The sequence below is a fragment of the Camponotus floridanus genome, unplaced genomic scaffold, assembly GCF_003227725.1.
Source record: "Camponotus floridanus strain SB8 unplaced genomic scaffold, Cflo_v7.5 scaffold28, whole genome shotgun sequence".
Lineage (NCBI taxonomy): Eukaryota > Metazoa > Arthropoda > Insecta > Hymenoptera > Formicidae > Camponotus > Camponotus floridanus.
In genome coordinates, this window is record NW_020229414.1 from 2,526,376 (window position 1) to 2,543,330 (window position 16,955).

At 32.9% G+C, this 16,955-nt stretch overlaps 1 protein-coding gene across 3 annotated transcripts in view; it reads left to right on the forward strand.

Moving 5' to 3' along the window:
• Positions 1-16,955, forward strand: part of LOC105250881 (apoptosis-resistant E3 ubiquitin protein ligase 1) — a 111,240-nt gene that overhangs the window by 59,978 nt on the left and 34,307 nt on the right. Inside the window, exons 1-2 of one of the 3 annotated variants that reach the window (XM_011257224.3) lie at positions 7,712-7,810; positions 8,049-8,242. In XM_011257224.3, the coding sequence (XP_011255526.1) occupies positions 8,065-8,242 (178 nt within the window). In that variant the 5' untranslated portion in view covers positions 7,712-7,810; positions 8,049-8,064. Of the gene's footprint in view, positions 1-7,711; positions 7,811-8,048; positions 8,243-16,955 lie in introns of those variants that run through there. The other 2 variants (XM_025409732.1, XM_011257231.2) reach the window with 2 other exon arrangements.

A 16,955-nucleotide genomic window follows, 5' to 3' on the forward strand; every position in this document is an offset into this window, starting at 1 on the left:
GATCTATCTCTATCTCTCTGCCTTGTCCTGTTTCCAAAAAGAGCTGGAATAACTCGGCGTAAAAAAAATATTGATCGATTCAAGCGATATGAAGAGAAAATTCTTTGTGCTCCGATATATAAATCAAAACTGTGTTTTTTAAATTTCGCCTGCGCCCGGTTTTGTCATCTACTCTCTTTTATTCTGTTGTTCGTATCTTTTGAAAGAACGCGTATTTTTTTTTCTTTTCTTTGCAAGAAGCGAAAGAAAATAAAACACTTGCGAGCGTGAGAGGCTGTCCCCTGGCGGGATAAGACAAATAAGTGTGTGTCAAGCCTGACCAAAACTTTAATGGCCAAAACTATTTGTTTAATTATGTCAATAATTTTAAAACTATTGAAAATAAAGCCAGTTATTTTTAAGTTGATCACGAAATAATGTACCAGCTTCACACACACGACAAGTAAAGCAGAATGACAGAAGAAGAAGAAATATCGTCTTCGTGATTCGTGAATTTTCATGTATTAAATAAATAATTGGCCGATATCAAAGCTTCTCCAAGTCCGGAAAATTGACACGAATAAAATTTGCCACAAAATGCGAGAATGTGCTTTCTAAAGCAAAAGCATGAAGCACTGCTGTATTTGTACCACATATTTCTCGTAATCTATTTCTCACAAAGGAAGCAAACACTTTGAGCACAGAGTCTGCCGTTCTAATGCTATCAATCGTAATATATCGAAATGTATTTTCTCCAATAAATAAAATATTAATGTCAATTTTATTAAGTAACTCTGCGCTACTATTCCATTTCTCGTTTTATAATCGTATATAAGTCAAATTTATTATATTATGATAGTTTTTTCTATTTAATTTTTATTCGGATAGTTTAGAAAATACAGTGATAGATTTTCTCAGGGGAAATGTATAAATTTAATGAAAAAGTAAAGAAAGAAAATTCAATTTAAAGCGTATACGATCTCGTCTTGATTTCAAAGTTATCGAGATATTACTCGTCGAGGACAAAAATCTGACTGATGGCTCGGCAAAACAGGATTATCCGATATGATAAACGAGCTTCTTATGTGAAAAAGAATGCTTCGTATACACAGTGACTGGTTGTGCGACTCTCCGTTTTATTGACTCCTCGTAATTACCGTTTCTTACGGAAATACCACACGCGAGCGAATTTTCTATCGCATCGAAAACGATTCCAACACGATGATCACGGACACGTGTGCATCGGTGTCACACTTGCAACGTGCATCCGTAATTATCTGGATCGCAGGTAAAACCAATCGGTGATAATACACGTCAGATAGAAAGCACGAGCGGACTTCTCGATATGTAAAACCGCAAGACATGCGATTTAAGATGAAACTCGATATCGAGGATCACCAACGTAATCTTTAAAACGTCCATCTCACAATCAGTCGAAGATGCGCTGACGTTGCACTCGGTGACAGCATGCAATTTCGATCGAACGACATATCGATTATCGATATTGAATTATCTAAATTGAAAATGTTGTCGCGTTTGACGAGTCGATTTTGACCCTATCGGAAACTCAGACTATTCTCATCATCGGTTTATGCAGAAAAATAGACGTATCTGATAGAAGGTATTTTGGTTAAACCAGAAGCAGAATTTCTAGTTATCACAATAAGCCTCGATTTTTTATAACTAGAACGTTTAATTGATTTTACTACAAGCTTGATTAGTATTTTCTAGTTGGATCTATAAAACTTCTTGTTATATTAATTAACATGGACACTGAGAAAAAAATATGATTGTATTAATTAGAATTCTGATAGAATCAACCAGTATGTCTGTTGAAAAATGAACGAATCAGAATTCTTGTAGGAATTACCAGATGAATCTAATTAATTTCTTCCTGTTAAATTTATCAAATTTCTTCCTGTCAAATTTACCAAATTTTCTGGTTAATAATACTAACCAGCAACAAGTCATCTAAAATTTTTTCCATCTAATCTCAAAAATCTGTTTAATATTCTAAATTCCAACACGATTATTGCATAAATTCAATCTAGATTATTGAATAAATTATTTTAAGTTCAGTTTGTTAGAAATTAAACTGATAAATGATGCAAGAGGAGAATGCAGCTCACACTCAGTACTGTGAAACACACACAATCAGAGTTCTCTTTCTGGCACTACTGCTCGTAAGAGAAGAAAAATATGCTTTGGATTTAATGTTAATACTAGTTCTTTATATACATTTTAAATATTGAATACAAGTTAAGTTAAGAATGGCAAGCAAAGAAATTAATGTAACAAAAAATTTTATAGATCCAACCAGAAAATACTAACTAAATTCTTATAGTAAAATCTATTAAACGTTTTAGTTATAAAAAATCGAGTCTTATCATGATAACTAAAAATTCTTGTTTGATTTAACCAAAATGCCTTCAATCATACAGGGTGATCCAAAAGTATGGAAACGGCCAAATAACTGTGGAGGAATGCACTTTGGAGAAAAAAGTTTGAGACAAAAGTTATAGGATTTTTCCCGGGCAATCCGAGGGTGACCTTAGATTTGACCTTGGATAGTCATTTGAAGGTCACATAAAGATTACCTTCAATTTCTTAAATGGAACCCCCTATTTTTCATTGCATATTCTTGTAGCTTATCTCGAGAGCTTTCCAAAACACTATAATTAAGTACTTTTTGAGTTATAAGGCTTGAAATAATTTCTTAATTTTACATAAACCATAAAATATCTAGTAAACCATTCATTTTTCGATTATCTTACCTTCATACTTTTATGTACAAAATAATGAGAGGAATCAATTGGTGTAAAGAAAACACATAGTTGTTTCTAAGAAAAAATATGTAATTTGCAATTAACAATTCCATATTTTTTCTTAAAAACAACTATATGTTTTCTTTACACCAATTGATTCCTCTCATTATTTCGTACATAAAAGTATGAAGGTAAGATAATCGAAAAATGAATGGTTTACTAGATATTTTATGGTTTATGTAAAATTAAGAAATTATTTCAAGCCTTATAACTCAAAAAGTACTTAATAAAAAGGTACTTAATTATAGTGTTTTGGAAAGCTCTCGAGATAAGCTACAAGAATATGCAATGAAAAATAGGGGGTTCCATTTAAGAAATTGAAGGTAATCTTTATGTGACCTTCAAATGACTATCCAAGGTTAAATCTAAGGTCACCGTCGGATTGCCCGGGAAAAATCCTACAACTTTTGTCTCAAACTTTTTTCTCCAAAGTGCATTCCTCCACAGTTATTTGGCCGTTTCCATACTTTTGGATCACCCTGTATACGTCTTGTTGGTACAATCAAACGATTTTTCTCAGTGTAGTGATGCCATTTTTTAAGTAAATTTAGTTAAATTATTAACAAGAAAATTTGATAAATTTAACAGGAAGAAATTAATCATACTCATCTAGTAATTTCTAAAGGAATTCTGATTCGTCCATTTTTCAACAGACATACTGGTTGAATCTACCAGATTTTTAATTAATGTAATCAGATATTTTTCTCGGTATGTGATAAACAACTCAACGATATAGAAAATCTCTCGTCTTCGACATTGTAGCACTCTTGTTTGCGGTCACGAACAGCTTTTCTCGCTCGCAACATTTACGTAACGGCTCAACCGCGCGATAATTACGCTTAATTTTAACGCACGATAATGTTATGTCCATCCATGGGACGAGAACTGCATTTCTGCGCTTCTTTTCCCGCAAGACGAGCAGAACGATACTGCATGTCGCTTTGATTCAACTTATTACTCTAATCCGATGTGCGGAGATAATGTCGAAAAAATTGTACGTGTGCTGTCAAATGCGTTTTATATGTCGGTATCTCGTGTCGCCAGTCTCTCGAATCGTTTGGGAGCGTCCCTTGAGAGAACTAATGTGTTTGCTCCTCGTGTTTTTCCTCGAGATGGTGCGAAATTTCGCGGACGCACAGCACGATTGTCCAAAATTCCGCTTGGTCGCATCGCCACATGAACGAATATTATCGCATCCTCTTGACCACCCACTCGCTGCATCAGCGGATGCAGAATGACACTTGGACGCGCGGATTAAATTGCGCTCAATTTGCTTAAGACACACGGCCGTTTCGAATCTGTCCACGACTTACGTCTGTACCGCGTGCAAAATAAAATCCCCCGCTTTCGCGTGTCGTAGTATATACACGGTGTAAAAAAAAAAATACACGGAATACAAAATGTAAAATAAGATATGACATAAGAAAACTTGACACAAATCTCGCCTCGTATATCTTGCCGAGCGAAAAAGGTAATGGCGAATGTTTTCACGTGGCCAAACGTTTTTACTTTGAAGAGCGTGAATTGATGAAACGATAATGCCGCAGGAATATCACACTCTATATCTGTATGTATGCGGCTGCGTATATAATTTGCATGTTTTGCCGATCGTTCGCCCGCGGCCCGATACTTCCAAGCCGCTCTCACCGTGTGCCTGATCTACTTAGTACATTATTTTCCTCCGTATTAGCATTTTTATTGACTCGATACTCTCGATCGATCGTAAATCGGATTTTTCGGATATCAATTTTTCGCGTTGCTCTTCTAGATCTTGCGTACTTTTATTGAGAATATAAACAATTTTATAAAAAATCGGACCGAAAAACATTCTTTAGAACGAGATTGTGTACTCAGATATCGAATTTTTTTATCGAATTTTTTCACATCGCAAATCGATTCATATTGTTTTTCAGGCATCTCTGAAAAGAAGAGAGACATTTTCCACATTGAGAAAAATCATTTGATTGTACCAACAAGACGTATATGATTGAAGGCATTTTAAATTCAACAAGAAAATTTAAATCAAACAAGAATGTCTAGTTATCGTAATAAGACTCGATTTTTTATAACTAGAACGTTTAATAGATTTTACTATAAGGATTTGGTTAGTATTTTCTGGTTGAATCTATAAAATTTCTTGTTGCATTAACTTCTTTGTTTGCTGCTAAGCGGCGAGCCACTCTTAACATTATTCGTATTAAATATTTGCCATGAAATTTATATAAAGAACCAGTATTAACATTAAATCCAAAGTATATTTTTCTTCTCTTACGAGCAGAAAGAGGACGCTAGCTCTCTGATTGTGTGTGTTTGAGCTGCATCCTCTTCTTGCATCATTGTTTATCAGTTTAATTTCTAACAAACTGAACTTAAAATAATTTATTCAATAATCTGGATTGAATTTATGCAATAATCGTGTTGGAATTCAGAATATTAAACAGACTTTTGAGATTAGATGGAAAAAATTTTAGACGACTTGGTGCTGACGAGTTTAATATTATTAACCAGAAAATTTGGTAAATTGAACAGGAAGAAATTAATCAGATTTATTTAGTAATTCCTACAAGAATTCTGGTTCGTCCATTTTCCAACAGATATACTGGTCGAATCTACCAGAATTCTAATTAATGCAACCAGATTTTTTCTCAGTGTAGAAAATAACATTTTTAAATTAAAAAATATAATTTTCTTAAAGTAGAATTAAATAATTTTATATTCTTGATGTGACAATTACAATATTAAAATAAGACGATAATATTGTTAAAATTTAAAATTATTAAATTCTTCTAAGAATATTAGAAATTGTTGCGTATATACGAAACAATGAACGGGTTAATTCCTACAAGAATTCTGGTTCGTCCATTTTCCAACAGATATACTAGTCGAATCTACCAGAATTCTAATTAATGCAACCAGATTTTTTTCTCAGTGTAGAAAATAACATTTTTAAATCAAAAAATATAATTTTCTTAAAGTAGAATTAAATAATTTTATCTCTCAACATCAAGTTTGTCTCTCAACATCAATTTTAAAATGTAACGGATTATAAATTCTTTCTTTTTTGCGTTCGACGTTGTCAACTTTTTTTGTACTCTGACCTTTATTATTTACTGTATTGTTATAAGTTATTGCGAGCGACCGATTTGAACTTTTTCATGTAATATGTTTCTATAATCTTCGATATCAGCATTGAGAAGGTCCTGGAATAGGACGAAACGTATGCGAGCACGAAATTGTACATGTTATGATATTATAGACATGAATATTAAGGACTAAAGTTTAAGTTTATTTTCTTAAATTTTTGTTTGCATAGTACACCTTTGCCGTAGCAGTAATCTTTATTATTAAATTAATAGATTAATTTTTAGATTTAAATAATTTTATATTCTTGATGTGACAATTACAATATTAAAATAAGACGATAATATTGTTGAAATTTAAAATTATTAAATTCTTCTAAGAATATTAAAAATTGTTGCGTATATACGAAACAATGAACGGGTTAATTCCTACAAGAATTCTGGTTCGTCCATTTTCCAACAGACATACTGGTCGAATCTACCAGAATTTTAATTAATGCAACCAAATTTTTTTCTCAGTGCACATTTTTCTTAAGGAGAAAAAGACGCAGAATACTTCCTTTAGCGTGGAATGCCAGATACACATCGAGGCTGTATAAATCTCTGATTAACTCAGGAATTTGTGCGAAAACGGCGCATGTCGCTGAAATTAACGAGGAAACACCGACGCGAATGTGCACAGTCACCATTCTACAATCACTCGCATCAACGAATGCAAGACGATCGTAACTCTCGTTGCGCACACAAGTCAGCAAGGCTACCGAGACTTTTACACCTAGTCTGCCGAGAACTCGGCCACTTCGAATGCGACGCTTTCGGCAAACGAGAGAGGAGGAGAGCACACTTTGTTCGTGCATCGAGCATTTCTTTTTTTTTTTTCGTAACCGTTAGTCCAGCCTCCTTTTCCGGACACGAGCTAAAAACGAGATTGCATTCACATACAATTGTTCTTCAACAATCAGTTTATGATTTTGTTTTATATATCCAATTGAAAAAGTATTGAATACTCAAAAAATCCACTGTGAACAGGTTTTTATTAATTAATTTATTAATTAAAATATATTAAAATTGCTTTATATTTAAGTGTAAATGATTTTGGAAATTTTATTTTTCTTTTATTAATATCATAGATGGAAAGAATTATGAAAAATTATGAAAAATTATGAAAAATTTGTTTAGTATAAAAAACAGTAAGAAAAATATTCGTTTAGTGAAAACTTTGTGGAAAATATCATTGGCATAAATATAACGATGCCAAATAATTGCATCTTTTGATTGATTAATTGCAATAATTATTCTCAGCAACACATATAAATTGAGGTGAATTACACAATATTGCGATTGCAGTTTTTCGTCGTTCGATTCATTGCAGAAATAATGCTTGCCAGCAATGGATAAACTAGGTGTTGGAGGATTTAATCTATAGAATACAGACCTCTTTCACACAGAAGCGACATCTCGAGTTTACATTTCTTCAAGCTTAGCCTCGTGTCTTGATCGATAAAATAAATAAGATTGGAAAATAATATAAATATTTATCAAGATTATTTATATTTATTCAGAATCCACGCGAGAATTGTCAAGTTCCTTTTCATTTCACATCGATACGTGAAACTATATAAACATAAGGAACCAATATAATCAACAATTTCGAAGGAAACTTAAGTAAGGACTTAAAAATAAAGGAGAATAGAAGGATGTATAAATTGATAGAGTAAGTAAAAGTCAAAATTTTTCCGCGATATGATCTCGTGCGATCCCTCGGATATTGAGAAATTCCCTAGGAAATATCGCGTCCCTCCACTTGTCGCTCCATCTGCAGCTCAACGGTATTCCTGCTACATGCGTTGTCATTCCGGGCGCGAGGATCACGGTTTTATCGGAGGCTGCATGCGGTGCGCGAGAACGGCTTCCCGCGAAAATGTGGTGAGCTTCATTTTCTGACAGGAGCGGACCCCGCGATCGGCCGGTGATCAGCTGATCGGCCGGCGAGTCCGGCTTGTTTACAAACACACGTAGCGCACCTAACCTCCAATCTTTGACACATAACCTGTTCGGTTTTGACGTGTCGACCGGAGCCGCGATGTCGATGATGGGAACGTTTGATGGGAATCTTTCGATTCCAGACAGACTCTAATCGCTCTTTTTTTTCTCCTCCCGATAGATGCACTCCACGGGCAATGGCACGATGGTCAACGGTACTATCCGGGGTGTTCTTGGCTCTCTCCATGGTCCTCTCCCTGGGGAAGCTGTTGATGCTGGCCGCAGGGACTGGAAGCAATGGGGAACTCACGGAGGCGGACCAATGGCTCACCGAGATCGGCCTCGCCAAGTATCGTCCGCTCTTTAGGAAAGAAGGTAAGTACCAGAGAGCATCAGAGACTTGATGACAATTCGCGGGATGCCGCGAATATCTCGATTATTGAGACGCTTCCAGCTCTACGCGCTTCAGTAGGCATATTTTCAGAAAGGGATTGCAAATTCTTGGATTTTTCAACAGACGTAAATTACGATTAATTGCCGACATTTTTATGCGCCGAATAAAAACGCTGGATAGTTACCGAAAGAATGTAACCGAGAAAATATTAATTATTAAAATAATTAATATTAATATTAATTATTAAAATAATTAATATTAATATTAATTATTAAAACTGTTTTATAACAATTGCGTCGAGCGTATGTCATCTCGTAAAAATAGTTCCTGATGTCTTGATTTTTTTTTTAATTTAAGTAGGTTGCCAGTTAATATATTGGAGCAATTTCTGCGTATGTAGTATCCTGAAATAGAATATTACTTCAGAATTACGTAAATTGCGCAAAAATTTGCTTGCAGCTCTTACGTATTGCAAATAATGCGTAGGTCGATTATTCTTGGGTTAATGAAGGACGTACGTGCACATGCTTGACGCAGATTATGTATATTAGAGCGCAGCAATTTTTTCCTCGATGACTGATTCTTATCGCGTAATTTGCCATTCATCGGACGCCTTTAGACATCATGGTGCAGTCATTTTACGCATCGTATTCCACTGGAGCAATTTATCTCAACACGCGAATTTCCACAGAATTTTCTAAATTATTAATGCAACACCTGACACGCATACGCGCAGTTAAAATTAATTAATAAATCTTAAGCACATCCGTAGAATTTGCATAGTAATATAAGATGCATGAAGAGATTGCATTATGCATTATTATGATACATTATGTAATTCAAGATGAAGAATTCGCGTAAATCCTGATAATATAGCACATACACGCATAATATCCACCGCTATTAATCATGCGACTTTATCTTCGTTAAACATGTAACAGTAAGCCCGTAGTAAATCTTCGTAAAAAAAGGAATCTGCGAGAAAATGTAATCCACAAGTATACAAAATTAATATCTCTTTCAAACTATTGTGTCCAGAAAAAAGATCTCATATAAAAGTTACACAGTTTCGAGCGTGATATAAGAATATAAGAATATTGCTTTTAGATTTTCTTCCTCGATTATTTTTATCGCTAATTATATATTTGCAGTAACGAGATGATTAATTGTAAAAAGAATGAACTATATTAATTGTGAATTATCTATGTTAACTGTATTACTTTCACGTTTTGATATAAAATACATTACTGCCCGCAAGAGAACATAAAGGATAACAAACACGATTTTATTATCACGATTAGAACGATGGCGTCATTATCGGAAATTTTGTCTGTGACGTAATGATTTATTGTTGGGCGTCAATTCGCGGCCAGTATTCCGGATACTATCGATTACCCGTAAATTTGATCTGCCTTTACAATGAGCCGTAACTGCATCCCTCAAAGGGGACCCGACATGTAATATAGAACGTAATATAGATATCCGAGGGAAATGAGAGATCCTGAGATGAATTTTAAACTTGTACATTCATTTGCATCACATTTTCGGGGTCGCTAGGTTCGATACATTAAAATTCACACGTTTCAAGTTTACGTAGAGGACGAGGAAAGAATTAGAAATACAAATAATTTGGAAAAGAAAAGCTCACATAGAAAAAAAGGACCGTCTTGTTTTGAAAATATACTTAGATTTAACACTTATTTAAGATTTGACACTTATTTTTTATCTGTGTAAGCTCACGGAAAAAAAAAATATTCTTGTTTTGAAAATATACTTAGATTTAACATGGAAATATTGAAATGAGATTATATCGCGTTAATTAAAGAAAAATATAATTGCTTGAATGAAGCCAGTTTATACAGTTCAATCGAGAAAAATATATTCTTATGATTTAAGATTTAATTTTCTTGAATAGAAAATAAACAACATTGGATAGAAAATAACATTATTAAATCAAAGATTATAATTTTCTTAAAGTAAAATTAAATAATTATATATTCTTGAGGTAACAATTGCAATATTAAAATAAGACTATAATATTATTGAAATTTAAAATTATTAAATTCTTCGAAAGAAGACTATAAATTGTTGCGTATATACGAAACAATGAACGCGTTCGTTAAAGTATATAAGTTTTAATTTTACATTTTTTTTCTGTGCACCTACGCATAATTAAATTTATTGCGAATATTGCAATATTCGCCGATTAAATGCAGCAATTGTCACGTAACATAGTGGGAAGAAACTGATTTATCACACTGAGAAAAACATCTGGTTGCATTAATTAGAAATCTGATAGATGTAATCAATATGTCTGTTGGAAAATGGACGAATCAGAATTTCTTTAGGAATTACCAGATGAGTATTAATTCTTTCCTATTAAATTTACCAAATTTTTTTGTTAATAATAACTAAATTTACTTCAAAAATAGAATCACTGTGTCTATGTTTAATTAATATAACAAAAAGTTTTATAGATCCAACTAGAAAATACTAAATCTTTCACTGAGAAAAAAATTTGGTTGCATTAATTAGAAATCTGGTAGATTCAATCAGTATGTCTGTTGGAAAATGGACAAACCAGAATTCTTGTAGGAACTACCAGATAGATATGATTAATTTCTTCCTGTTAAATTTATCAAATTTTTTCGTTAATGATAGTAAACTCACCAGCACCAAATCATCTAAAATTTTTTCCATCTAATTTCAAAAATCTGTTTAATATTTTCAATTCCAACAAGATTATTAGATAAATTCAAGCCAGATTATTGAATAAATTATTTTAAATTCAGTTTGTTAGAAATTAAACTTATAAACTCAGTGCGGGATCTCTGAAAACTTTAGATTTGCGCGGGAAGAAATGTCAACACTGTAAGCTCATTCACTAGAAGAAGAAGCAAATCTGTTATTATTGCAACGGAATTCTTTCTCACAATTTTTCCTACGAAAAATTCCTCGATATCTGATTATTTTGCCAAAGTTCGCGAATGACAAGTGTACGCGAGGAAGAAACGAACTCGCGATTCATTAATCTCATCCCGCGAAGATCAGAGGCCACGTTTTACCAGCTCCGAGATTAATCGCCACGCATCAACGACGAATGTACGAATCATCGTAGACACTCGTTTTTCTATCTTTCGAGTCCGGAAGGAGCGCTGATAAAGCGATAAATCAACAGCATTGCCCGATCCTTCATCGTTTCGGCTGCCAAGAATATTGGTACTTTCTCTCTCTTTTTTTTTCTCTCCGTCTCTTTCTCATAGTTTATTCTACTCTTTTGCGAGTTTTACAGCACATACATATACACATATCGTAACCGGCGGTTTGCGAAGGGACGCGTCCGCTCAACCGCGATGTTTTCAATACTGCTCCATCTTGGCGTCGAGTCGGCACGTGCGATTTCCTTCGCCATTTCGCATTTATCGAAAAATGATTGCCGAGCAAACGACGCAAAAGTCGTCCTTAATTCTTCATCGCTAAAGAAACAACCAGTTTGTTGCCGCGTAATCGTGCGAATTAATCTCGCATGATAATTAGATGGAGGGAAAAAAATCTTATCTGACAAGCACTCATTCAACGGCGAGGAGATCTTTTTTTAGCAGAAAGAAATAATAACATCGTATCGACGTACGCTCATGATTTAGTGCGAGTTATTACTATCGGGAACCGCTATACTTATACCATGTCCAGTAACCGATAAACGCCACTCGCCTAATGGCTCTCTCTCTCTCTCTCTCTTTCCCTCGATAACCGATAATGGATGTCGCGCCAAATTAATCGATGCGATACTGTCGTCAATAGACGCGAAAAATATACACACGCTCGCGCAAAATTGCGACTATTAACTTATCCAATGTCGGCTATAGTTTGCCTCGCGATTAAGATATAGTCGTACTTGACACGAGCATATGGACACGGTTAAATGGCTAAAGTTCGATAACAAAGGGTATAATATAACTAGGTACGGGTCGTTTGTGGTGTCTCTTCGTAATTCGATAAACATTTCTCGAGTGTTGTTAATGCACTTCTCTGCTCGAGTTTAACGCTCAAAGTGGAATACACTTCAGACACGAGCCCTCTCGGTGCTCCTGATCGCGCAAACGCCACATTGAAGAAATGTACAGCGCCGAAAGTTGCCTAGGTTCTGGTTAGCGAGCGCGGAATGGCGATGAAACCTTGAAAATGAATAATGAATGATACACGCGGCATTCGGATCCGCATCGATCCGCAGCCGAGAGTGGATGTCGTCGGACATACACGACTATTCATTTCGACCACTTTCCGCAATCGATGCGGAAAGGTATGTTTACAGGGTCCTCGCTTCGTTGAAGTGGATAGCTCCCTTTGCGATCTCGACAAGGAAATTCGCAGACCTTTAAAAATTAATTGCGGCACTGAGAAAAATCGTTTGATTGTACCAACAAGACGTATATGATTGAAGGCATTTTGATTAAACAAGAATTTCTAGTTTATGATAAGACTCGATTTTTTATTACTAGAACGTTTAATAGATTTTACTATAAGGATTTGGTTAGTATTTTCTGGTTGGATCTATAAATTTTCCTGTTACATTAATTTCTTTGCTTGCTTCTTAACTCGTATTCAATATTTGCCATGAAATGTATATAAAGAACTAGTATTAACATTAAATCCAAAGTATATTTTTTTCTCTTGCGAGCAGTAGTGCTAGAAAGAGGATGTTAGCTCTTTGATTGTGTGTGTTTGAGCTGCATCCTCTTCTTGCATCACTGTTCATCAGTTTAATTTCTAACAAACTGAACTTAAAATAATTTATTCAATAATTTGGATTGAATTTATGCGATAATTTATGCGTGTTGAAATTCAGAATATTAAACAGATTTTTGAGATTAGATGGAAAAAATTTTAGACGACTTGGTGAGTTTAGTATTATTAACTAGAAAATTTGGCAAATTTAACAGGAAGAAATTAGTCAGGTCCATCTGGTAATTCCTACAAGAATTCTGGTTCGTCCATTTTCCAACAGACATACTGATCGAATCTACCAGAATTCTAATTAATGCAACCAGATTTTTTTCTCAGTGTAGAAAATAACATTTTTAAATCAAAAATTATAATTTTCTTAATGTAGAATTAAATAATTGTATATTCTTGATGTGACAATTACAATATTAAAATAAGACGATAATATTGTTGAAATTTAAATTATTAAATTCTTCTAAAAAGATTATAAATTGTTGCGTATATACGAAACAATGAACGCCTTAATTCCTACAAGAATTCTGGTTCGTTCATTTTCCAACAGACATACTGGTCGAATCTACCAGAATTTTAATTAATGCAACCAGATTTTTTTCTCAGTGTAGAAAATAACATTTTTAAATCAAAAATTATAATTTTCTTAATGTAGAATTAAATAATTGTATATTCTTGATGTGACAATTACAATATTAAAATAAGACGATAATATTGTTGAAATTTAAATTATTAAATTCTTCTAAAAAGATTATAAATTGTTGCGTATATACGAAACAATGAACGCGTTAATTCCTACAAGAATTCTGATTCGTCCATTTTCCAACAGACATACTGGTCGAATCTACCAGAATTTTAATTAAGCAACCAGATTTTTTTCTCAGTGTAGAAAATAACATTTTTAAATCAAAAATTATAATTTTCTTAATGTAGAATTAAATAATTGTATATTCTTGATGTGACAATTACAATATTAAAATAAGACGATAATATTGTTGAAATTTAAATTATTAAATTCTTCTAAGAAGATTATAAATTGTTGCGTATATACGAAACAATGAACGCGTTAATTCCTACAAGAATTCTGGTTCGTCCATTTTCCAACAGACATACTGGTCGAATCTACCAGAATTTTAATTAATGCAACCAGATTTTTTTCTCAGTGTAGAAAATAACATTTTTAAATCAAAAATTATAATTTTCTTAATGTAGAATTAAATAATTGTATATTCTTGATGTGACAATTACAATATTAAAATAAGACGATAATATTGTTGAAATTTAAATTATTAAATTCTTCTAAGAAGATTATAAATTGTTGCGTATATACGAAACAATGAACGCCTTAATTCCTACAAGAATTCTGGTTCGTTCATTTTCCAACAGACATACTGGTCGAATCTACCAGAATTTTAATTAATGCAACCAGATTTTTTTCTCAGTGTAGAAAATAACATTTTTAAATCAAAAATTATAATTTTCTTAATGTAGAATTAAATAATTGTATATTCTTGATGTGACAATTACAATATTAAAATAAGACGATAATATTGTTGAAATTTAAATTATTAAATTCTTCTAAGAAGATTATAAATTGTTGCGTATATACGAAACAATGAACGCGTTAATTCCTACAAGAATTCTGGTTCGTCCATTTTCCAACAGACATACTGGTCGAATCTACCAGAATTTTAATTAATGCAACCAGATTTTTTTCTCAGTGTAGAAAATAACATTTTTAAATCAAAAATTATAATTTTCTTAATGTAGAATTAAATAATTGTATATTCTTGATGTGACAATTACAATATTAAAATAAGACGATAATATTGTTGAAATTTAAATTATTAAATTCTTCTAAGAAGATTATAAATTGTTGCGTATATACGAAACAATGAACGCCTTAATTCCTACAAGAATTCTGGTTCGTTCATTTTCCAACAGACATACTGGTCGAATCTACCAGAATTTTAATTAATGCAACCAGATTTTTTTCTCAGTGTAGAAAATAACATTTTTAAATCAAAAATTATAATTTTCTTAATGTAGAATTAAATAATTGTATATTCTTGATGTGACAATTACAATATTAAAATAAGACGATAATATTGTTGAAATTTAAATTATTAAATTCTTCTAAGAAGATTATAAATTGTTGCGTATATACGAAACAATGAACGCCTTAATTCCTACAAGAATTCTGGTTCGTTCATTTTCCAACAGACATACTGGTCGAATCTACCAGAATTCTAATTAATACAACCAGATTTTTTTCTCAGTGCGCGAATTAATTTAATCGTCTTGTTGCAATCCGAGTTGACAGTAAAAAATTGCAAATGATATTAATTTTGTATACTATTGGACAAAAAAATACATAAATGAGAAGAATATGTAATGTGTCGTGTAACAAAAAAATTGAAAATCGAGTTCTTTTAATCTTCCTATCAAATAGCTTTTCAATTAAGCCTAGGTAATTAGCTCGAGCGTCGAGACGGCAGCTTGTGTTGCATTAATTATATCGAGACATCAAATATTTATATGTCGTTTATATCGATACATTAAATATTTATAGGCCGATGATGCATCGTCGAAAATTAATATTTGCATCATTCGACAGTGAGGAATTTTTTTCTATTTTTTTTATAATAGTAGGTAGATCATTTCGCTATATTTGATGAGGAACAGGTTACAATTATCGGAAAAGGTATAAGCCCAATTTTTAGCGGCGAACTGGTTCGAAACCAATATCGTGATGTACTTGGGCAGTGTTCTTTTAGGCTGCTCCTTCGCTATAGACATCGTAACCATACGTTTTTATCGACCTCGACGAAATTACCTCCGTCGTTTTCCGGACGCGAAATGTCAGTGGTATTACGTCTCCTGAACTCGTCGAGGTGCGAGCATATCGCAATCAGGTTATTTTGAAATCTCGATATTAAAATGAAAATTGTCGGAAAGTTTAAATCACGAGAGAAAGTTATCATGATATCCTGGAGATTTTTATATCATTTTTACTGCCAAATAAAAATGATATAAAAGACAATTAACAACTTGATATTTAAAATATCATTTTTGAATTTTAAATCTGTGAGAAAAATTTTTTTTTCTTGAGAGATATATATATGTATTTATTTATATATGTATTTATTTATATATGTATTTATTTTTTTTTCTTGAGAGATATATATATGTATTTATTTATATTTAATTTGAATTTGAATTTTATTAAAATCTTTTTTACCATCTAAACGTATTTTATTTCTCTCTGATATTCTCCAAGTCAATTTTGAAAATCGGAACGAATGAAGTCAATCGAATGTAATTTATATTGGAAAACAAAAAGATTCCTGTTATGTAAGAAGCTTTTATCTTGTTGAATTTTACTCGAAATGATCTTCCACTTAATTCACAAACTTGGCAAGCGAAATTAAATTTTTTTATCGTATAGATACGTCGCTATATCTTATACCATCTTAGATTTCGATTCTCCCCATTTTATACAATTACAAGTTGGCAGCCGAGATTCAGCGAGATCGTGTCGTTCTACTTAGCGGAGTCGTTTTTGTTTTCTGCAAGAAGCGAAATGCATCTCCGTACCTGGCATTAAAGTTCTCTCTCGTGCAATGTCTTATCGTGCAATACAAAAGAAATTGACGTCATCCCGCGAGAGTATCGAGGTAGTTAATAGCGTAATGAGATGTAGCTTTCAAGTAATTAACATTAAGTTTTCAAGGTTCAGGTTCCACTTGGTTTTTGTCCATCTTACATCGCGAAAATTTGTAAAGAAATAATCGCGAGACGAAACAATTGTCGCATTACAAATAGAGTGCCTGAAATAACTTATAGTTTGAAAATTTCATCTCGATGAAGAGCGTCCCTTTAAATAAAAATTCGGAAAAGATCGATGAGCGCGCATTTCGAATTTATTTCGTTCAAATAGATTCATCCGCGGCTCTTTCG